The 24,697-nt window shown below is 32.6% G+C and overlaps 1 protein-coding gene across 4 annotated transcripts in view; it reads right to left on the bottom strand.

The window, feature by feature from the left end:
• The window catches only part of LOC121370432 (metastasis-associated protein MTA2-like), a 59,349-nt gene that overhangs the window by 20,449 nt on the left and 14,203 nt on the right, over positions 1–24,697 (bottom strand). For 2 of the 4 annotated variants that reach the window (XM_041495649.1, XM_041495652.1), the window contains exons 4-12: positions 18,327–18,377; positions 15,473–15,514; positions 5,372–5,413; positions 3,583–3,830; positions 2,791–2,908; positions 2,462–2,561; positions 1,504–1,603; positions 873–1,061; positions 210–284 (exon numbers count right to left, since the gene is read on the bottom strand). In XM_041495649.1, the coding sequence (XP_041351583.1) occupies positions 210–284; positions 873–1,061; positions 1,504–1,603; positions 2,462–2,561; positions 2,791–2,908; positions 3,583–3,830; positions 5,372–5,413; positions 15,473–15,514; positions 18,327–18,377 (965 nt within the window). The remainder of the gene's footprint in view (positions 1–209; positions 285–872; positions 1,062–1,503; positions 1,604–2,461; positions 2,562–2,790; positions 2,909–3,582; positions 3,831–5,371; positions 5,414–15,472; positions 15,515–18,326; positions 18,378–24,697) is intronic. The other 2 variants (XM_041495650.1, XM_041495651.1) reach the window with 2 other exon arrangements.

The raw sequence follows: 24,697 nt of genomic DNA, 5'->3' as shown, positions 1-24,697 counted from the left end.
GCATTATGTATTAAAGAGGACACATTTATAACAGATTAAAATTTTTGGTCCCAAAGCCATCTTTAAACACATACACCCAATTTAGTCTGATTGTATTTTAATATTTTAGATCTTTTAAATATACATCAGTGCAGAAATTAAAGGAATATAAGTTACAAACACTACATGATCTAATAGCAGTATGAATAATAATGGTGTTACAGTTCTACCTGTTGGACGTATCTGTCTGTTGTCTTCCACATGTAGTAGTATTCAACAATACTTTTTAATGATTTCCAAGGAAGCTAGAAGAAAAGTATTTTTTGTCAAAACATATTTCTATTTAATATTAATATATTTTAAAACTACTTTACTACAGAAGCTTAAAAATGGGCAATCTACATAATGTGAATGTTTTAAAAAAAAAAATAATACATTACACCACTTAGCTATTTTTAAATAGGATTTCAGAATTTGGTCAAATATATGACTGCATTCAAGCACTGGTATATTTTCTTTATTAAACTATTATGCTAAAATGTTTTATTACGGATTCCAGAATAATTAAAATAACTGGTTACTGATTTAAAATATTGGCTTAATCCATCTCCAGTTAAATAGCTTGACACAGCTTCATAGCAATCACTATTCGAACCATCACAGAATCAACCTGATATCTTAGGAAAAATAACCAGTTATTCTTATGCAAATATCTTGATACAATTCTATCTACAGGTAACATGAATGATAGTCTGTTGAGAAAATGTAATAAAATTCTATCAGTCAATATTCTAATTGTAATCTAAACAACAAAAATATATCAGCCAATGTTAATATCAATTAAATGATTTATATGCACCATGTAGTAATATTATGAACATATTTGCACTCACAAAATCTTGTCTAATATCATTGAAGTCTTTGCCATATTTATCGAGAGCTTCTTCAAAGAGATTAGCCTCTGAAGCAGACCACTCCTCCATTTCGTCACGACACAGGACTGGACCACCTTCAGGGACTAGACTGGACACGGCATTTGCTATATTGTACTTGTGTGTATGTAACGTGTTCATTGCATGAAACTGGAAAAAATGAAGAGAAATTTGTTGATCTTACACATATCACTTACAATGGTATTGGGAATTTTTTTTTTTTTTTTTTAATAGTACCTCAGAACTTTTTTAACTACGGCTATTTGGTGCCTTAACATACAGTAATTCCGACACTTGGAATCGCATTCACAATGCCAATTCAATTACCAGCTTGGCAAATTTGGTCCTTAATCTAAATCATTTAAGTATAATTATATTTTCAAATCATTTCAGTATATTTTTCAAAACTAATCCAAATTCATAAAAATAAATAAAACTAACAAGTATTCTTGAGTTAACAAAACTCAATGACACTGGTGATATAAACTTAATCAAATTAAAATGATTGTCTTCCTTTTAAAGAATCTCAAAGGTACAGAAACAATAAATGATTTTTAACACTGTGTGGAACAGCACTAAGGAGTCTACTTACTAGTGTGATATCTCTAGAAGCAGCAGCAGCACTCATATGTAGACTGGGCTGCCGCACAGTGCTGGTGCAGTCTAAAGCTCGGGCAAACGTACCCACTGACCTGTAACAACACATTTGTTTTAATACACCATTAAAAATTTAATTGACTATTAGATGTTAAATATTTGGTCATTCCATCACGCAGTTTTCAGACAACAAAACAAACTAAATCTTTCCATTAGCAACAAGGGATCTTTTATATGCATTTTTCCCATATAGGACAGCACATACCATGGTCTTTGATATACCAGTCATGGGGAATTGGTTGGGATGGGGGAAAACAACAACAATGTGTCCACCAAAAAGGTTCAGTCTTATGTCTCAAGCACCTAAGGCGAGCACTCTACTGGGCTAAATCACACCCCTTTTATATTAACATTAAAACTAACATTCATAACATTAAATCATGTTAGGTGCTGCTCACAATTATCGACACTTGCTAGGATGAAAGGGTTAATGCTGGAGTATGTTTTTATGACAAACAAAAAATACTGATAAAATATCCTCATAAATTACCATTTTGATGTTTGAAAAAAAAAAAAAAAAAAAAAAAGTACTACTATAGTGAAAAAAACGTTTCGTCATACAACTGTAATGTAAATTTTCTGCCAAACAATAACACAATTTAACTGTCTAAATCTAAGATGTAGGCCTTCTACCACTATGAGAAATCATTGATTTATACAGGACTTTTTCAATAGGGTCCCATGTCTGATGGGACTGCAAAAATACATGCAATTTAATCAAAACTGGGGTGCATTTTTTTTTAAAGGCCATGCACCAATGTTAAATTAATTGATTAGCACAGAAATAATTATAAAAATGTTCACAAATTGGCAAATGTTTTTAGGAAGGGGTCAATATTCGATACCACAGAATACCAGGATAAATCCGTGACTAAGCAAGCAATATATCTCACCTTGAAATAATTTGAAATTGGTCTATTTCTTTTTCTGATAATTTATCTGGTTCCCATACTAATTCTTCTAAATCTTTTGATTGCCTATCATAATCTTCACCTGAAAAACAATATTATCACACTGATAAAGAAACAAATACATTTTAAAAACCCCCACATAACTGATTGCCCAACACAAATGTTTAAAAGCATACATCTCTGTAATCTCCAGTATAAGTTACTCATTGATTTACATTACTCTGCCACTGGTAATAAACAGACCTTCATATAAAATTGACATAGATAATAGAACAAATACTTTAAAAATATAAACAGTGAACTCTTCTTACTTTCTTGTAGTAAAGGAATTGTTTCTGCCTGGTACTTTGAGCCGACTCGGATTTCACCTTTATCAGCAAGCAAGGTTTTCTGTTGTGGGTCATAGACTAATGAGTAAAAAAATGTGTCCTGCAAAGAGATAACAAACGTGATGATAAAGATAAGAATGTTTTAAACTCTCAGAAATAGTTTATTTTGTTTTATGACACCACTAGAGCACATTGATTAATCAATTATCGGCTAGCAAAACAGCTGACAATTCTAACAGTCTTCAAAAGAAATCGGCTACCGTTTTTCAATAGAAGGTAGGGATCTCATATATTATGCAGACATGACTGCACATACCACAGACTTGAATATACCAGTCATGGGGCACTCAGGGCATGATAAATACTCAATCAGAGAATGGGTTCACCAAGCAGGTTCGATCCTATGACACAAGCATCTCAGACAAGTGCTCTACCAACTAAGCTAAATCGCGCCCCCACTGAAATACATTTTTGAAGCTATAGATCCAAAATCCATAGCTGTTGTTAAATATATCTGTCCAGGTACACTGAAGGACAAATATACATTTTGATCTAGTCTTCCTCAACAATGTTTACATATTAAAATTATTCAATGAAGGTTAGAAATTTAACTCCGGTATGGCAGTCATTTCAAAAATATTTACTCTCAGAGAGATAGACAGAAATTTTTCATTAATGACCAACCTCTGTTCTAAAGACTTTCTATGGCAGTCTTCTCAAGACATCATGTCTGATTCTTCACAAGAAACTAAAACAACAGAAAGAGCAACTCACGTCTTTGTTCAAGTATGAAATGAGTAGTTCTGTCTCGTTGAGCAGGGTGACCACACACTTCCCTCGTATGTGTGTCGCAGGCAGCGTTTCCACCTGTCGCGACAAGAACAGTTCCCTGTGCTTCAACTGATGCTTCTGTTTGTCAGGAATATTATCAGCAGACTTCTCAACATGGTCGTCTTTCTCTTCTCCTTCGACCTTTTCCGTCGTTTTCATGTCTTCCGGTGGTTCTTCCTCCTCCATCGGCACTGAAAAAAGCCAAAAAAACTATTGAAATATCATGCAATTCTAATAATAATGTTCATCAACAAACAAAATGAATTATTAATATAACTGCATTAAGGCATTCTGTAAAAGGCTTATTTAGTTAAACGATGTCGACAGTATTTTAAGAACCAGCTACCCATTTAAATATCAAATGTATATGAATATATATATTTTTATTTAATTTTTCTTTTTTAAAACAGTAGTAAAGGTTTGTTTTTTATAGGTGTTTTTTTTTTTTTGGGGGGGGGGGGGGGGGGGGAGTCGATGGTTCACTTATTGTAAGCTCAACCTCACTCCAAATGCACTTTGGCTACTTTCAGTTTTACTTCAGCTTTGTTTTGATAGTTTGAATTATTTATCTGGACATGACATAACACTGTTTTTGCTAAGATCTAATTTCAAGTACTATAATACAACATACAATTGGGGGGGGGGGGGGGGGGGGGAGGCGGGGGTTTAGGCAACCACTGTAAATAAATAAATAAAGTTATCATCCAAATCTGTAAAGTACATGTAATTTGATACAGGAAAGAGTAATATGTCTACAAGTTTAACGGCATTCATAGATTTACTGTATTCCTATGAAATAAATAATTGTCGTATTATGTGATTTTTGTAATGTGTTATTACTTTGTGACCATTATGCAAATATTATGTTTAGGTATATTAGATTTAATGATTTAACAAAATACATTAATTAGTACAGTGTGTGTGTGTGTGTGTGTGTGTGTCCACATGCATACATGTGTGTATATCTTGTAATGTGTAATAAGAAATTTATACAAATGCCAGTAAAATGACATGTAAGAAAGTTTGGTAATCATTAACCAAACACAAACAATAATAAATTACAGATAAATAAAATTTAGTTAAATAGATTAAGATAACAATTTGCAACAAATAATTCTAGAACATAACACTTTGCAAAACATAACCTTCAAATGTAACAATCTGTAGTAAGTAGTAATGGTTAAAACAGACAATTCAAATGTTAGTTGAAAATTAAACAGAAAATAATATAAAGAGTAACCAGTTATCATCAAATTTATGTCCTGACTTTTTCACACATGGACTACCATATTCTAGAAATCCTGCACTTGTCAGAAGTTTTTAGTAGTGTCATAGGGACAAATGATATCAATTTGATAATAACTGTTACTGAATTTATTATTCTATTTATTACCCCAGCTGTTTTCTTAAAAAAAAGAAAAAATAATATACCGGGTATACATCTGACAGTATTACTTTAATTTGTTTTGTTTTGGGTTTTTTTTTTTAAATTCACACTAGAAACTCTAAAATGTAACACTGCTATATTTTTGTCAAATTATGATGTCACTTTTAGAACATTATATGATCAATGCTTTATAATCATTAAATTGTTCAATAATATAATGTTACACAAAAGAGTGGTAATTTCTTAGTGAGGAATTTTTACTTTGAATTTCCCTCCGTTTAAGAGTACTCACTGGGGTAATAAAGAACATTATTAACACCTGAAATTTAAATTAAAAAGCTTTACCACTTTTCTTGAAAGTTTTATTACGGCACAGTTGTCTTCTCCCTATACAATAAACATATCTTCATTCAGTGAAAGTTCAAAGTTCTTCTAAATTATTATATACATGTACATAAAACTTTTTTATGTTTTGTTGTCTAACTCTATGTCAAGCTAGGTATTTACCTGGCTCTATCACAATTTTCACAAATTGTAATCAGCCAGTGTTATCCAGTTAATTAAATAAACCAGACAAGGACAGCTTTCCCATGATAAATTAATGTTAATTATTTAGATGTGTATTTATGTAGTGATGTGTGGAAGACACCGAGAAATGATCTGCAATCCAAATAAACATATTCATATTTGAAATTCATACTATGTTCAGGAATTCTTAATGTCATTTATTTATACATGTAGGATATTTAAGATAACCTGTGATGTGACTTATACTTTATTTCAATGACAACAATGGGATATTTAAGATAACCGAAAAGTAATATATTTCATAAACCTGTGATGTGACTTACACTTTATTTCAACGACGTAAATGTATAAATTTCCTGGACCAAAACAATCCAATGTGCATTACTGGTTTATTCCCCATTCATACCAGTGTTCCATGAAGGCCACTGTATCAGTGTATGAGCTAAATACTTAAAGAACAACTTTCTACTAATCAGTACATGTTAAAATCTGTTTTGTTTTAACACCACTAGAGAACACTGATCAATTAACCATTAGCAATTGGATGTCAAACATTTGGTAATTCTGATATGTAGTCATCAGAAGAATCATGCTATGTTTTACTATCAGCACCAAGGAAATTTGTACATGTACTTTTCCACAAACAGGACAGTACATGTCATGGTCTCTGTTATACCAGTCATGAGGCACTGGGTCAGATAGGGGGAAAAAACCAAATGGGTAAGCACTCTACCAATTGAGCTAAATATCGCAAATGCTAATCAGTATGACATTGTGGTGATTAAATTTGGTCTCCCCCCTCCCCCACCCCAAAACCTCTATTCCTTGGTATTGCAATTAACATATGCTAAGACTAAAAAAAGGCACTAAATTTAATACATATACATACATACATACATATTGTTAAATATTCCTTTTCTTTTACAACTGGGAGTGTTTAATAGGCTGTATTTACGTTATTTTATATATTATTAATAAAACAAATGGGGAAATATTTGTCAATTGATGCAATACTGTTCAAACAAAATAGAGAGCTTCAAAAGAAGTTGAATCAAAAAATATTTTAAGCTCAGACTACTATTTTAGTAGTGGTCGTGTTATTTTAAATGTTACATTTTCAAAACAAAATGGATGATTAACAAAGGAAGAATCTTTATTGGTGAAAACAAAGAAATAATTTTTAAGAGTCAGATGGACTGTAGCAAATATGTATTTTTAAACTTGGCCTAAATAGCTTCTTTCTTTTTTAAACTCCATTAATGAAAGCAACGTCCTAGTAACTATGCATTGTGCTTATTCATAAACGACTAGAATGCTCAGCAATTGTCACTGATCCTGAACGTTTTGCTGTAACATCTGGAGGAAAAACTGCAGCTAGGTCAACAATTTCAATGAGTCTTTGTCACATGGCAGCTGGCCTCTACCTTTGTTGCCTTCTTGACAAAAACGCTTTATACTGAGGGTGTTAGAATGAACAAGACACACACCAGCGCTCCGGCAGATAATGGGTGGTAGAGAACGAGGATCCCACCACTTAAATAATTAAGACTAGAAATATTTTTAAAAATATATTAAATTGCAAATAAACAAAAATGCAATGAGTATTATTTACTTAAACTGAATTACATAATGAATTACATAAAATGGACTTTTCAAGTATTTCATATATGGTGTAGTTGTAATAATAGAGGTATCCGTTAATAAACAGGTTAATACAGATTAAAATATGAAATATAAAATAAGACTATCCTGAGTTTGCTGTCAATGTAACATACTTCAAACTAATGAAGCTTCTTTTAACAGCAAAAACTACATACTGCATATATTTTCTTTTTCAGAACATCAGATAAAGGGTTCTGGTCATCCTAATATATATATCTTAGCCCAAAATGTATTATACCTCCAGGTCCCAATAAACGTGTTCATGCAAGTTGGAAGTGAATGAAATTTGAGCTATTATAAACATTAGAAAGACCCCAAACAAAGTAGATATACAGACATTGATATTTTTGGGGTGTTTTTTTTTAATGTATTTCATATATAAAGATCGTCACTGAAAAGCTTTACTGTCCGGAAACATCATACAATAAAAGCAAAATTGGTAGTGTTGGGAATCGGTTGGAATTTCATTATCGATCAGTGGTTACAATCAGTTTGCACTGGAAATTTCATTATTGATCATTGTTTACAATCAGTTTGCACCAACTAGTTACGTTTCTATTACACAATCAGTTAAAATTATATGAATATAAAAAGGATTGGAATAATAAGGACAATGCTCTATTGCCATGGTCACCGGGATAGACTCTACATATCACAAATTTTACATTTAATAACTATTTAATATCGTTTTTCTTTTTATATATACATGAAAACAAACACCCCAACATATTTACATCACATCCATCATCTAAAATGAAGGAACAATTACAATCAATTATGGACTTTTGTGATCAATGATCACATTGGTAAACCCGATAATTGTTTCAATTATATTTATAATCAACTATTAGAACATCAATAAACTGAGGACAGTCCATTTAATGACTGGAATCAAGGCAGCTATAATATTTTTTCCATAAAATAAATAAGGGTTAATCTAGAACTACTCACAATGGGGAAGGAGAGGTCACAGAGCCATTTTTCGTATACATACAGATCACCCACAAAATAAAATGTAATTTTTATCAAATATGTATAGAGAAAAATATTGCAGTGGACCCATCCCTGTCCCAAGTCAGACCCCCGATCCTATCGGAGGCCGGACTCGGGATAGGCGTATTCGAAACCCTAGTGGTATATGGACATGTTAAACCAGTTACTAAGCTAAGCAGTGGACCCACCAGGCAGATATCTCCCTCATTATGATATATTATTCACTATTAGAGGCATTTTTTATGGTATAATTTTTTTTTTTGGTGCAAATTATTCATTTCTGTACATCACAAGTATTTCTGTTCATAAGTGTTTCTAGTCATTCTATTGTTTGTAATATGAAATGCATTTTTAATAATTATAAAAATGCATGTACCTCTGAGAAGTAACTGTTATGAAGACAAGCTATGTCTATTTTTAGAGGGTATTTCCCCGTTTAAACATCACTTTCATTTCACTCTATTGTAATTTTATCCAGACGAGTTACAGGTTTGTTGATTAAACAAACTTACTGTCCATTTTCATGGGTTGCAACTAGTGTCTGCAACTTTAATATTCAGTTACACATAATTATGACTAAATTTGGCACTATCTGTGTACATGGGTTATGTACAACTTAAGAACTATCAGAATAGATAAAAGTTAATTTAAGCAAATTTGAATCAAGTTCCAATGTATGCTGTATCCAAACAATTCCTATATAGTATGCACGTGTGCAAGACAGCAACATGGGAGGTGGGGTGGCGTGGGTAGGACTGATATAAGTACTGGTATACATAGTAAAGCTTTCAAATATTCTAAATTGGTTACTGCATGATATGACAGTAAAAATTAACATTTGTTTTGTTTAATATTAATTAAAATCTGTTATCAAACATTTGGTAATTATGCCAGCAACAAGAGATCATTTATGTGCACTTTCCCACAGACAGGACAATATATACAACACGTTCTGACATATCAGTAGGGCACTGGTTGGGATGGGAAAAACCCTAATGAGTCTACCAAGGAGGTTTGATCCTACGACCCAAGCACTGAGCTAAATCCTATCACTGAGCTACATCCTATCCTCTATGGACAGTTGAATGCCCTTAGATGACAACTGATTGTGTTTTTTTCAAAGACTACATAATGTAAATCTATGTATGAAGTAGTCAATTACTTGATGGATTCCAAATTCCAAGTACAGAGACCATGCAAAAATATTTCTGACAGTTATGTGAAGTCTACATAACGCGATGTCTACAGACACTACATGACCACGGTAACCATGATAAAGAGCAAAGAAAAATGCACAGAAAAAAGGTGCAGGCGATTGATTCAAATTCTTATTGACTTCAGTTATTGATTTTCTTGTTGCCATAGTAACTGATCAGGCTGTTTTGTGCAAGCTGTTGTCACTGAGCCAAGGAATGAAACTACCAGATCATAAATATGAAAATAACTGCTGTGCATAACTTAGTCATCTTTAGCATGTAAATATAATTGTGCATTTTATAAAAAAAAGTGGAGTTTTATTAAACAACAGACATATTTAACATAATTCCCGAAGATCCCAAAATGTTAGGTGCCATTTTTTTAAATTTCCATTTTATAAACTTTTTTAATAAACCCAAGTAACATTTCCCCTTTTCAGTGAAATGTATTGGAAAACTTTGTGCTTATGGATACTTTCAAAACTTCCTAAAACCAAACCTGTCAAATCTGTATAAGATTGACAATAGTAAACATAGGCCTCGATGGTGTTGTGGTTAAGCCCTTGGACATAATGCTGGTAGGTACAAGATTAGCAGCCAGGTACCGACTCCCACCCAGAGCAAGTTTTAATGACTCAGTGGGTAGATGTAAGAACACTACACCCTCTTTTCTCTCAATAACCACTAATAATTAACAACTAAAATACTGTCCTGGACAGACAGCCTAGATAGCTGAGGTGTGTGTTCAGGACAGTATGCTTAACTTTAATTGGATATAAGCACGAAAATAGGTTGAAATAAATGAAATGAAATAAACCAAAATTTAAGCTTATCAAGTAAGTGGAACACTACATGCACTCATACCTCGGATGCTTTATGGACTCGAAACCTATCTGTACACGACAGTTGCACTTGCTTCAATGTTCAGGTTAAATTATTATGATTCAAATTTTAAATATACAGTAGAATCCATTAATAATAATATTAATAATGGTTAACATATTACCAGGCTGCTGAGTAAGATATGGGTCTGCAGCAGCTGATAATGACACATTCATGCCAAAATCCGTTACTGTTCACAGGCAGACATGGCCTAGTGGTAAATCGCTCGTCTGAAGCACATCGGTCTAGGATCGATCCCTGTCAGTGGGTCATTTAGGTTAGTTCTTATTCTAGCCATTTCTCATTCTAGCTAGTGCACCATAATTGCTATATCAAAGGCCATGGTATGTGCTATCCTGTCTATGGGATGGTGCCTAAAAAAAATCCCTTGTTATTAATGGAAAAATGTAGCAGGTTTCCTCTCTTTAGACTATATGTCACAATGATAAAAATGTTGACATCCAACAGCTGATGATTAACAAATCAATATACTTTAGTAGTGTCGTCAAACAAAACAAACTTTGATAGTGAAAACAATTATCTGTATGCATAATGGATTGATTTGTGGAATCGATCCACTATTTTTTTTTTATTATTACGATCAACTTGCACATATAATATGCAACCAGGGTTTAAGCTGTTGTTGCTCATTAAGTTAATATTGGCATATACACTTTATTATTAATTCATCAAAAAAGCTGCTTTGAAAATTGTCTGTCCTTTGCCATTTTTGCTGTTTGGCTAATTTAAACTTTACTTGGTATACATATTTTCTTATAAAATTTGCCAAATTCCTATTAATAATCAACTTCCTACCACACAAACACTTTTTTTTTAATTTTTTTTTTTATAACTTTGAATCACTGTTTAACAGTAATGTCACAAGATTTAAGCAGAACATTTTTGGTACAAACTCATACAGTAATAAACTGCATCAAACTAACAGTAAACATGAACATGTAAGCAATTCAGTTTACAAAGTTAAGTTGCTTAGTTTAACACCACCAAGTGCTGTAGTGCACATTAATTAATTAATAATTAACTACATATTAAGATGTCAAATATTTCTTAATTCTGACACATTTTTCTATTTGTATCAAGGGATCTTTTATATGCATTTTTTTTTTCATAAACAGGACAGTACATACCACGACCTAAGATATATCAGTTTTGGGGCACTGGTTGAAATGGGGGGGGGGGGGGGGGGGAGAACAAAGAATCCACAAAAGAGATTTGACCCTATGACCCAATCACCTAAGACAAGCATTCTACCGACTGAGATACATATTGGCTACTGTAAGCAATTCAGGGTTTCTAAATCAAAAAAACATGTATAGCTCTCCTATGTATGTATTTTTTAAAAGCACAAATTATTGTTAATTACTAACATACTTCCTGGTCATCATTGTTATGACAACACATTAAAATTTTATTAGGACTAATACTTTCCCTAAGTGTACAACAACAATTTTGTGGCACATTCATCGTTAATATATATGGGACTATAAATAAGTGGGTCTATAGTCAGTGAATAATAGGTTCAACCATTCATTTTGGTTAAAAAATTGTAAGAGGTCAAAGAAAGACAGAAATTCACTGGGGTTTTGTAGTGGCCATTAAGACTAGTTGCAATGTGGTATGTGCTGTCCTGTCTGTGGGAAAGTGCATATAAAAAGATCCCTTGCTAGGAATGGAAAAATGCAGCATGCTCACTCTTTAAAACTAAATGTCAGAATTATCCTGTTTGACATTTAATAGATGATGCATAAATCACTGTGCTCTAGTGGTGTCGTTAAACAAAAGAAACTAACTTTTTTTTAAACTGTAACTTTCAAACTTTTCACAAGTGAAACAAAGATGTCCAAATAAAATCAGTGATCTCAACTTTTTAAAATAATATAAATCAACTCATTATTTTATTTTTAAATAAAATTAAGCGTTACCATTTTCTCTCTTTTTTTTAAAAATAATTAAATTCGTTTTAATAGAAATTTGATATTATTCTAAAGAAAAGAGTTTAAAACAATGGACTGGGGTGTGAACACACAGGCCCAATATGGGTTGTGTACACATAATCTACAAAACTGAGGTAAAATATACAGTTGAGCCCATATAAAATTTGACCACAACAAACATTCCTGATAACTAAACAAAGGTGTTTCCACAATAATACAAACATGTATTCTAATGTCAAGGGTCAAACAGCAACTGAAGCATAGTGCAGCTTGTCAATCTGGAAGAGACCGGCTGAAACCAGTTCTTAGGGGCCCAATTAGGTTTTTTTTTTCTAGGTTGATTAATTATGCATAGCTAATATAGTATACCTAATAAACACAATATTTTCCAACATCAACAAGGCTATAAATATAAACTACCCCAAACAAATAAATTTTAGGTTCACCTTACATAATTCAATAATTATGAAACACTCATTTATATTGTTCAAAGAATGTATTTGCTGCTAGTATCAAGAAGCGGCTCAGCACCTATTTATAGACCACCTTTACAGCTTTTACCAACAGATCTTTCTGATCCTGACCTGAAAACAGCCATTCAATACAACTGGACCATGTTGGAAAGGACACATGCACTAGTAACACAATACACATGGCCACACAATCTCAGTTTACTGAGGTGTCCTTATTACACAGGTTCCATTGCTACTGATATTTAGATGCTGAATGTCAGAGCTTACCATGTGTGTATTAATTTGACAACTTTAAAATGATAACATAGATGGCAGTGATAAGAACGGTTGGACAGTATTAACCATTTCTGCTGTTGCCAACTATTGCATTATTTTACATTTGCAGCTATAATAGCACAGGGTAATCTACATTTGATATTCCCATCTGCCTCGGCAAACACAAGCTGTAAAATGTACGGATCTATTAGACTGAAGACCTAGTGATCTGCTCTGCTGGTTTTTACGTCTGCACCACCAGAGACTTGTAACCGGCCCTAAGGCCAAATCAGGTTAAAATAATAATAGTTGGATTTATAACTAGATCCAAGATATCCACTCTAGTATAAAAAATACACATCAATAGGATATATTTAATTACTAAATTTAACTTGTCACCAAAATGCAAATTTAAACAAATACATTTGGGAAAAAAAAGAAAGAAAAAAGGTTAACTTCACAAACTGTAAGGAAAGGAAACAAATATTTGGTGACTAACATATTGGTTTAATACTTGGGTCTAGAGAATCAGGGAAGAAACCTACTACTGCCACATATAAGGATCTTTTATACACTTTCCAACAGATAGGACAGAACATACCAGTTTTTAATTTGAAGGTATTTAATAAAAACAAAACAGGTAAGTGCATCAGTCCCACAGGGAATGCCTTTTTTAATACTAAGCTATTTGTTTCTGAGCCGACTGTTTTCTAAATTGAACACAAAAATGGTTTTAAAAAAATTGTTATTTCCCAAACACTTTTACTTTTCTTTCTATGTCAAACAAAACTGAAAATATTGACCAAACATTTTTTTGTAGAAGGATGGAACAGACTATAGGTAGTTATGGGTTTGATATCTTTTGAAATCAGACACTGCGATTCATGTACTTTTAAACAGCTTGACCCATATTCACAAAAAGGTGTAAATTTATGTCTACGACTAGCACTTACATCTGCCATAGATTTACGTTTACGTGCATGAAGCACCTTATTCTCAAAGACGGTCGTAAATGTAAACGTAACTTCGTTGGACATAAAATCTACAATTTAACACTCTCACTGGAAAAATTAAAAAAACAAACATTAGAAACGATGGCTACCAGGTAAATAACAAATGCGCAAAATGCAATTTTGTTTGTCGTCTGCTAACAATAACATCGCGAACGGCGAACCATGGCATTTTGGTATTGGTGAGGATCTGCGTTTTAGTACGAACTTGTGGACATTTCTTAAAAATGAAAAGATAACTCAGGAGAAATTGGCCAAGTCGAAAACATCCGTTCGATCACCAACAAAAATATATTCAATCCATGGGCGTTTGCCATCGCAAACTGCTTCAATTATTGGAAATGCTGCCAGTTTCCATAAGTAACGGCGATCGTGCTTGATTTATTATATGTACACGACTTACGTGCAGCGTTAATTGAAACCGGAGGCATTCTTTTATTTACGTCCAACTTTACATAGAACTTACGTTTTCATTGTTTCGTGAATAACCCTTCAGTCGTAGATTTACGTTTACATGTGAATATAGGTCCAGTTCTCTTACAATAATCTTTCAAAAAATTATAGAAATGTATCCATTAATTCCCAAGATTTTAGGGTACGTATTTTTACCCTTTGTACTGTATCCTCTGGCAAAAACCCTGGATCCATATTCTCAAACTGCAGAGTGACTTTGTTTGAAAGGAAGGTTAAATATTACAGTGGTTAATTGAAACATTCCTGTATTCTCTGCAAAGAGTGAGTGATATGCAACAGTGAACAGTATGCATCCAGGGCTTAATATAGCAGCCTAGCGAAAGTGAATAGACCCCTCCAAAAAAGAAAAAGGAAAAAAAATGTCATTTTTAAAAGGTAAAGGATTATGTACGACTATCTGATCTGCTATTTAGTTCATGACTGTTATACTTTAATTCCATTATATTCTTAAAAATATCTTGGAGGTCCTATTTTGTTTTTACACACATCAAAAACTCTCCCCTCATCCTGAGCTGTGCCATTTCCAGCAAGCAATATTTTATCTTAGCATGACATATTATTAATTAATTTTGTTTTGCCTATAAATAAACGTAAAAACTATTACAACAGGCCATATTTTACTTCCTATTTCAAGTCCTGGCATCACCATCAAAATTAAAGGACATGATTTTTTTGGTGATCACGAAACAAAAAATGGACGGAGTTATTAAACTCCGTCAAAGACATTTCCCAATATATCCAAAACTCACATCATACCACCATATTTTTATATCTATAATACATATGTTGATTAAAACTAATAAATGAAATATTACCACCTATATACTAAAACACCAAAGAAGACGTCTCCCATTCATGATTAGAAGGGAGAAGTCATTTGGCCTGCTCTGCAACTGTATACCTTGTTTGTTTTGTATGAAGGTTTTTCATAGCAATTTTATATTTTGGACAAGGAAGGATCAAACACATTTTTCAACTGATCTGAAATTTTTACAATGAAAATATAAAGAATACAAACCCATAGCAAAATCCGTTCGAAATTCATCCAACAGCGATGGTTCTGGAAAAAGAGTCCATGTTCTTGAAGGGTAATTATTTGTACGACAACCAACATTTGCAAATAAATAAATACCCATACTCATGAGGCAACACATACATATACACATCAACAATTTTCTACTTTTTTGTTTGTTTGTTGAAAAGTAGACTGCCTCTTATACCAAAACTTTGTCAGTTTTGAGAATTTAGCACTCCTTGCAATACAACAAATATTCAGTTCAGAAACCCTTCACATCCATGTATCAAAAATGCTTGTAGTAATTTTGCAAGATCAGGATTTAAGAATGAAAAAACCTTCAGATAAATATACAAACAAACATGGTATACATATGTACCAACTTATAAACAGGATTTTTACCATGAATCAATCATTTCAGTAAAATCCGGAGGCTTGTTGACTAAATTATAAAGTGGCTACTCTGTTATTACATCATAACTAGTAACATTTATATAGCTAATTAAGAATATTCCATATTCAAATGGTAGATTAAACCCTGAGCATATATATATATATATATATATATATATATATATATATTTTTACACTGAGCATTCAAAACAACTTTTAGTACACACTTTTTAAAATAACATGTCTAGGCCTATTACTATCAGTCAACCTGCTAATGCCCGTCTTCAGCAATGAATGAATGAATGAATGTTTAACCTTCTGACTACTGCAGGCGAGATATCTCACCCGACGTCACGTCAGTCGATATACTGTACACTGTATACAGTGCATTTCCCAATTCATATTTCCCGCCGTTTTGCACACGACACTCACCGGAAACGGAAATATAATTAAAGAAAAAATTTTTTTTTTCAAAATGGTGGTTTTTGTTTTGATTTTTTCAATTGAAAATACCTTGAAATTTTGAGTTCAAAAAGTGGTTTTCGGCAAGTATTTTTGCTTGACAACAATGGCGGCATGTCGCGGTAATTTTCAGGGATCGATAGCTGATTGTAACAGCTAATTTGATAATAAATTTGATCGTTTTACCAACAACGAAAATTACCAAATATTACAATATGAATCGTAGTTTGGGTTTTTAAAAAATTCTGGTCAGAAAACCACTGTTATCGGGAATAATGGACATAAATACTGGACAGCTGGCCACAAATGCCCGTAAGTAAACGCAACTTTTTCGATTTTTTGCCTAATTTTAATCACCATTAATAAAAATTACAAAAAAAGACACGAACATAATACTTAACGATTCATATATGAACTTTATTTCATGTATTTATGAAACATTTAAGTGAATATATGTGAGTAAAAATTATAAACTTGTACCCACTCAATGTGGTGTTTGTTAAAAATTAATCCAGTAGTCTAAAGGCTAATGACACCCCTGCATGGAAAATATATCAGCTATTGGGTGTCAAACAAATGTTTACGTATACATAAATGAACTGACATCAACATCAATATAATAATTCACAAGTTAAATTAAAACAGTATTGTTAAAAAAATACAAACATCACAGTTCATTTAGAATAAAATTCAGTATGTCTCATATATTGCAACACAAGTTCAGGATTTCATCACATGATAATTAGACTCCACCAAAATGTGGCACATGTCAATCTCCACTGACAATGCTCACAGTGAGGTGGAGGATCAGACTTCAAACATGTGAATTACGATGCATACATAAGTTTAACTGAATTAATCATTATAAAACTAAGGCAGTGTAAACTGGGCTTGAGTTTGCAACAAAACAATTTATTAATCAATTATACTTTTTGAATTTGTTTTTAATAATATCAGCTTTCAATTCATGTATCTTTCACAATCTGTTATAAAAATGCATTGCAAATAAAGAAAAACATATTTGTAGGCAACATGTGCTAAATATGCATTTCATGATTTCTTTACAAATTTGTCTCCCAAAATAAGCATAACACATTTAATTCTAGTTCAAGTTTAAAATATCAATGTTTTTATTTTCTGTGTTTCTGATCATTTTAATGCTTGTAGTAGGCCAATTGGGTTTTACTCAACAACGAAAGTTTAGTTAATGTTAAAAGAAATGGCATAACATTTATAAATTAACCTATTTTTATTAATTAGTATTTACATATGAAATGTTTACCATTTGCAAACATAAACTCATCAACCTTTGCCTTAACCCAACAGGAGGACCTGGTTTTCTTTTAAGTTTATTCAACCATGGCAAATTTAGACGTCATAAAAAAATGTTTTCTAAACTTTCGTTGTATATAATTTTATATACTTGTACAAACTAAAAAGAAGAAACATATATTAGGAAATGAATTGAAGTTTGCGCTTCTACAACATTAGACATTAAAAAAAAGCATTAGTAAAAAAAAAATCTATTAGATGAAGACATGTTAGTACATATAATGGCATCAAACTCAAACATTCCGATCTGACCTTATTTGTCACTGTTTTATCATTCTCTTAAACACTGAAAATTTGGTAGTGACCTGTTACAAAATATGGGGGTTTTAGACTTGCACATTTTCAAAATTTGCTTAACTGAGATAACTTATACAATGTAAGCATTTCTAAAACTATTACTTTACATGATTGAAATTAACTTCTGTGCAATTTCAATGGCGTTTTTTGTTGGGTTTTTTCGTCAGTAAAATTCACTTAAAAAAAAAAATATACATCATTAAATTAGAATTAAATTGCGAGAGTTTAGTGAATTAGGCCCCTGGTCAATACAATTAAGATGGTATTATATAAATACTTCTTCATTTTATAACACACATGCGCACACCCACACAAAGCATAGGGTATATGTGTCTGAACAATAGTTAAAGATGTAACAAAACAGAGTGCTTACCTTCATCTCCATCTTCTTCCTGCAACAACTTATGGCCAAGAAGTGCCTCTGCTGTAAAACAAAAGTAATCATTAACATTAATTTTACATTTTAAGTTTACATTTACATAAAGGAATAAAATATCTGTTGAACATCTCATCATATTTCTAACAATTGTTAATTTGGTACATGTTTATTCCAAAATGTTGTGAGAGAAAACCCATAGCTACCACGCGAATGAATGAATGAATGAACCTTGATTAGAAATATTTCTAGTCAATTGAAAATTAATTAGAAAAGGCTGTTTAATGTTTTAAAACTGCGTAGCGATCTCTGAAATTTGCATAGCGAATTATGATGCAATACTGAACAAAATGTTCCCTGGGAGCTATCACTCCCACTTTCCAACACTCCCCTCAGACTAGTTTAAAGACACTCGGCCATGGATGGTTGACCTAATTAAAGGGACAGACCCTAGTTTTTAAACACTAAGGCATATTTTTCACCTAAACCTTAGTTTCAACACATAAAAATGGACACCAAGTTTGGTTAATTTACAAACCTGAAACAAATTTGGATACAAAAGAGTGAAACAAGAGTCTGTGTAGTTGAAATGCCCTTTAAAATAGACTGAAACGCGACTCCATAATCATCACTTCTCAGACACACGTGCGTTTTTAAAAATCAGAAAAAAAGCATTTTGTGGTATTAGAAATACCAGGATGACCAGAAACATTTCGGTTGTATGGAAATGAATAATCTAAACAATAAAATATAAGTAATGTTTGATTACAGTCATCAAAAACGGCTACAATAGTGGAATATATGCTGTAGTGTTTAAAAACTAGGGTCTATCCCTTTAATGACCTAAAAGTACTTTATTTAACCATCTTCTTAACTACCATAACCCACTTATTTGTGATATTTTGTAAAAATAACTGAATTATGTCGACGGTCCGTAATTTAGAAAGAAATAATGGCTATCTGGAGTGAAGCAGTGTGACGTATTATTTTTGGAGTCACATGGCGGGCATCCCCCAAATAACCACAGTGTCAAAACAATTTGCTAAGCTTATGTATCGACAACGTTTGACCGTACTCTGCGAAGTAGGGTAAATCGAAAGAAAAACAATCCAAAATAAGTTATTAAAAAATTATAAAAACATGACTACAGCTTATACATTAATTTATTTTAGTAACAGAAGCATTTTAAATGGCGATAATCCCGACTAGTTAGACCTTTGCACGTACAGGTATATTTATTGTTTATTGTACGCAGAAAAATCTAAACACCGCATTCATTTTTCACTTTGTCAAATTCATTATTATGCAACCTATGCCATATCCCCATGAGCCATATTTTTACGTTTGGAATTTGAAAACTGCAAATTGGATGTGCATTTATGAGGTCAATTTTATTGACACAACATTGTAATCAACGTACTAGTAAACAAATAGACAGAGCTTAATTTGCGCCACAATCTTTTTTTGTCGGTGCAGACACATACCCATGTCCCAGGACAAGCAATTTTTTTCATTTGTGTGATACATTTTTCTGACCCCCTCACCATGAACTTTGCTCGCCTCAGTGTAGACCCCCTCCCCATGCTAAAATCAATGCTCACGCATTTGCCACCTTAACCTTCTGACTACTGTAGGCGAGATATCTTGCCCGACGTCACGTCAGTCGATATACTGTACACTGTATACAGTGCATTCCCCAATTCATATTTCCCGCCGTTTTGCACACGACACTCACCGGAAACGGAAATATAATGAATGGCTTTTGTTTTGATTTTTTCAATTGAAAATACCTTGAAATTTTGAGTTCAAAAAGTGGTTTTCGGCAAGTATTTTCGCTTGACAACAATGGCGGCACGTCGCGGTCATTTTCAGGGATCGATAGCTGATTGTGACAGCTAATTTGATAATAAATTTGATTGTTTTACCAACAACGAAAATTACCAAATATTGCAATATGAATCTTAGTTCGGGTTTAAAAAAAAATTCTGGTCAGAAAACCACTGTTATCGGGAATAATGGATATAAATACTGGACAGCTGGCCACAAATGCCCGTAAGTAAACGCAACTTTTTAGATTTTTTGCCTAATTTTAATCACCATTAGCCGATCTAAAATAATAAAAATTACAAAAAAAGACACGAAAATAATACTTACCGATTAATATATGAACTTTATTTCATGTTTTTATAAAACATTTAAGTGAATATATGTGAGTAATAATTATAAACTTGTACCCACTCAACGTGGTTTTTGTTAAAAATTAATCCAGTAGTCTAAAGGTTAAGTACAGAGCTCTGTAAAAAAAATTAAAAAAACACCCAACAAATAAAAAACCCAAAAGAACCCTTGCCCCCCCCCCCCCCCCCCCCCCCCCCCCCCCCCCCAATTAAAAAAATAAAAATAAATAAATAATGATAATAATCGCTTGCTCAACCCAGTGCTTAAACAAATTTACTTTTCTCCCACCCACCCTCGATAATTGTCCAGGGGAGTGTGTGTCTACCAACCCCATGTAAACTTTGCTTGCCTCAGTCTAGACCCCCTTTGCTAAAATTCCTGCAGTGTTTCCTGTGTATGGTAGCTCTGTTTTTTTTGTTTTTTTAATTTTATTGCCAGCCCCTTGTTTACAATTAGAACACATGCCAAGGGTACATAAAAATAATAAAACAACATAATATAATACTTTAGGGTACTGGCTTCCAAACTCCACCCCACCCAACCCCTCCCTCTCTGCCTCTCTGTCTGTCTGTCTGTCTGTCTGTTTCTCTCTCTCACTATATATCTACCAATGTAGCTATCCATTTATCTCTCACACAAAAAAAAACCCCAAAAAAAACAAACCCCACACTTTCATCCTTTTCCATTCTATGAATGACGTACATAAATATTTAAAATACGCACATGATATATACATTATTAATGCGTGGACCGCTGGGAACAAGATGATGCACAAGGAAAGTTACAAAAATTAGGTCTGTTCAAAGAAAGAATAATACACTGACCACTTGGTGACGAATTTATTAAGATTGTTCTTACTAAGATAAATACATTTTTCTACTTTATATCTTTGTTTAGCTTCGTTTCGGAAATCTATAATATTTAATTGAACCCTTTGCACTTAACATTTATATATAAAATATTTAGCTAATAATAGTAGCAGGTCAAAAACAATATCTGTTTCATATTATCTTTACATCCAAATATCACTAGCTCAAGAGAAGGCTTTAAATTACATATATGCTTACATGAGTTTGATAGCCAATTTAAATAATCATTCCAAAAGTTCTGAACAATTTTACATTTCCAAAATAAATGTACTATAGATTCTTTTCCTTCAAGACAAAACGTACACGTTTCACCGTCAATTAATTTTAATTTATATGCGAACCTATTAGTAGTTATTATTCTATGAAGTATTCTATATTGGAACCATCTAAGTTTTTATTTCTTGCGTGGTTACAAATGGTTTTAAATAAATAGTGTGCCAATTAAGGTCTGAAATAAAATAATTTTGCCATTTTGATATTGCAGAATTTGGCTTTTCAGAAGTTACAAGTGTGTAATAATATAGTTTTAAGCCATTTCTGATAGAACAAAGTTTTCGTTGAACAGGAGAATCATCTAAAGGAATATTTGTTTCTATTATATTCAGTTTCGTCTTCCTACGGTAAGCCTTAAGTGAGTTAATAATATCTCCTTGATACTCTAAAAAAGATGCATTTAATTTGTATAAATTATTAAATGCGGTTAAAGTTAAAAAGTTGCCGTATTCATCAACAAGATCACATATTTGAGATACACCTTTCCCAAGCCATTTCTTTTTTCAAAAAGACTTGCTGTTAATTTTTATATTGGAATTTATAAAAAAAATTGGCTCTGATAAAAGTCTTCAAAAGATGAAACATTAATTAATAACGAGAAGTCACAGAATGCAATAATAGTCTTTCCAAAATAGATTTTTCACATGTTTTAAGCATAATTGGTGAAAATCATTACCAAATAAATAGTAATAATAATAGTAAGCAAAAATCTTGAGTTTATGTTTCAACTATTTTATTTCAGCGTATTTGCTGTTATTTTGTTAAATAATATATTTTAAATTATTTTCAGTCTCTATACATGGCAGTCGTGCACTGTATATAAAAAATTCAAGGGTATTTTACATGGCTGTCGTATACATAGCCTCATACATACTCATATGTTTTAGACTCCTCATAAAAAAGTTCCAATTATTTAAAATGAAGTTCCTGACTGGTTGTCATGGGGGTTCCCTTAATCGTGGTTCAATTAAAATGTTTTGGGCGATACAATAGCGAGGTTTGGTATTCAAAATGTAATTTTCATTTACAATCCATATTTTGAGAAAAAAGGTCCACTAAATCTGTGACCGAGTGCCTTTAGTTTAAGGATCTAGTAAGGGATCAATTAATCACTTCACTCAATGTTTTTCACAGCAACATCTGCATCACCATACCATAATGCGTCAAAGACAGGATTATAAAGATGGGTGGCAATGACTGTAGTAGGTCAGTGTTCTCGCTGGGTGAAAATTAAAGGAAGGTGGCCGTGCACCACACCCTTTAAAAAAAAAAAAAAAACGAAAAGCAAAAAAAAAAAAAGTGCATGGTTACCATATTGTTGTGTGTTGGTAGACTTTATGGAAAGACATAATCCTTATTTTGCATACAAAAAAGTGCCAAAAAAATTTACATACGAAATACAAGCAGACTAGTCTTTTAATTGAACCGAAGATGTTATAGGTTTGATACTGGCCTCAGTGGCGTCGTGGTTAGGCCATCGGTCTACAAGCTGGTAGGTACTGGGTTCTGATCCCAGTCGAGGCATGGGATTTTTAATCCAGATACCGACTCCAAACCCCGAGTGAGTGCTCCGCAAGGCTCAATGGGTAGGTGTAAACCACTTGCACCGACCAGTGATCCATAACTGGTTCAACAAAGGCCATGGTTTGTGCTATCCTGCCTGTGGGAAGCGCAAATAAAAACTCCCTTGCTGCTAATCGGAAAGAGTAGCTCATGTAGTGGCGACAGTGGGTTTCCTCTCAACATCTGTGTGGTCCTTAAACATGTCTGACATCATATAACAGTAAATAAAATGTGTTGAGTCGTTAAATAAAACATTTCTTTCTTTCTTTATAGGTCTGACATTCACGGGCAGTCCCAGTTTTGCTGAACCGATCAGTTTTAATAATATTATTTTAATAAAGATTTCAAGATATACGAAAAACAATAAGATGTTTGTAAAGTGATCCCCTAATGTCGGATACATTTTTTGTTATTTCCATCTTCATCGAATGAATCGATCGCTGTGATAAAATATTATCACCAGTTTCGTTTTTTGTAAAGGTGGTGTATATAAATGATAAATGATTTTAATGATAAAACACTACCACATCCGTTGTTTTTATAAGCGGTGATATCCACCCCAAAATGAAAAGTTTACAATATTTTAAAAAGAACTGCTGAATAAACAGAATGACAGAAATGACAGAAAGTAAAAATCATCAGTTACAACCAATTATATCTGCAATATCTACAAAATATCAGACGATAGTTAGTGGAAACAAAAGACAGAATGACCGTTCTGATCACCTGACAAATTTGGCGCCAAATAAGGGGTTTTTCAATTGGAGATTGCCGAATCCGTAAAAAATTAAAATGTTTTCATTGCTCAAATAAAATATAAATTTTACTGTGTGTATTAAACATACAAATGGATACAGGTATGGGACAAAATAGAGGCTGTTAAAAATACTGTTAAATTTTGTTACGGTAACTGTCGTAAATGTTTCATCAATTGCTTTTTCGTACACAACGCAGCTTGTTTGTGTAGACTGATCATTGAAAGTTTTTTTATGTGTAGAAAAAAGTGTGCATTTGGAAATAGCGGAGATAGGTGTTGTAAAATATAGTAGGGTGCTGAAAAATAAAGATGGGCACAGAAAAATAAGGGAGGGGTGGCAGGTGCTAAAATTACACATACAGACACCATTTGCACTGGCCATTAAAAAGAGCTATGATCATCATAGTAAGTCTTCGTTCAGGCAGAGTTTAACTAATCTACTAGCCTGACGCCTGGGGCTAGTGACAAATGCAAAATGTTGGGCTTTAAAAAAAAAACAAATTTTAAAAACACCGAAACAAAAAACACCGCTAATTCACAATGTTTTTCCTCCACGTAATATAACAAATCAATAAGTATAAATTAATATTCAACTTGAACTAAATTTCTACAAAAAGCAGTAACAAGTTATTACATCGTCAATTACAACAAGATTAATTTTCACTAAATAATATTTATTAATACTTAAAATTTTACTTTTAATTAATACTAATGTACATCAAAAAAGA

This window comes from Gigantopelta aegis, chromosome 4 (genome assembly GCF_016097555.1).
Source record: "Gigantopelta aegis isolate Gae_Host chromosome 4, Gae_host_genome, whole genome shotgun sequence".
Lineage (NCBI taxonomy): Eukaryota > Metazoa > Mollusca > Gastropoda > Neomphalida > Peltospiridae > Gigantopelta > Gigantopelta aegis.
The sequence above is the reverse complement of the archived record's forward strand: the minus strand, read 5'-3'. Positions and strand labels throughout refer to the sequence as shown.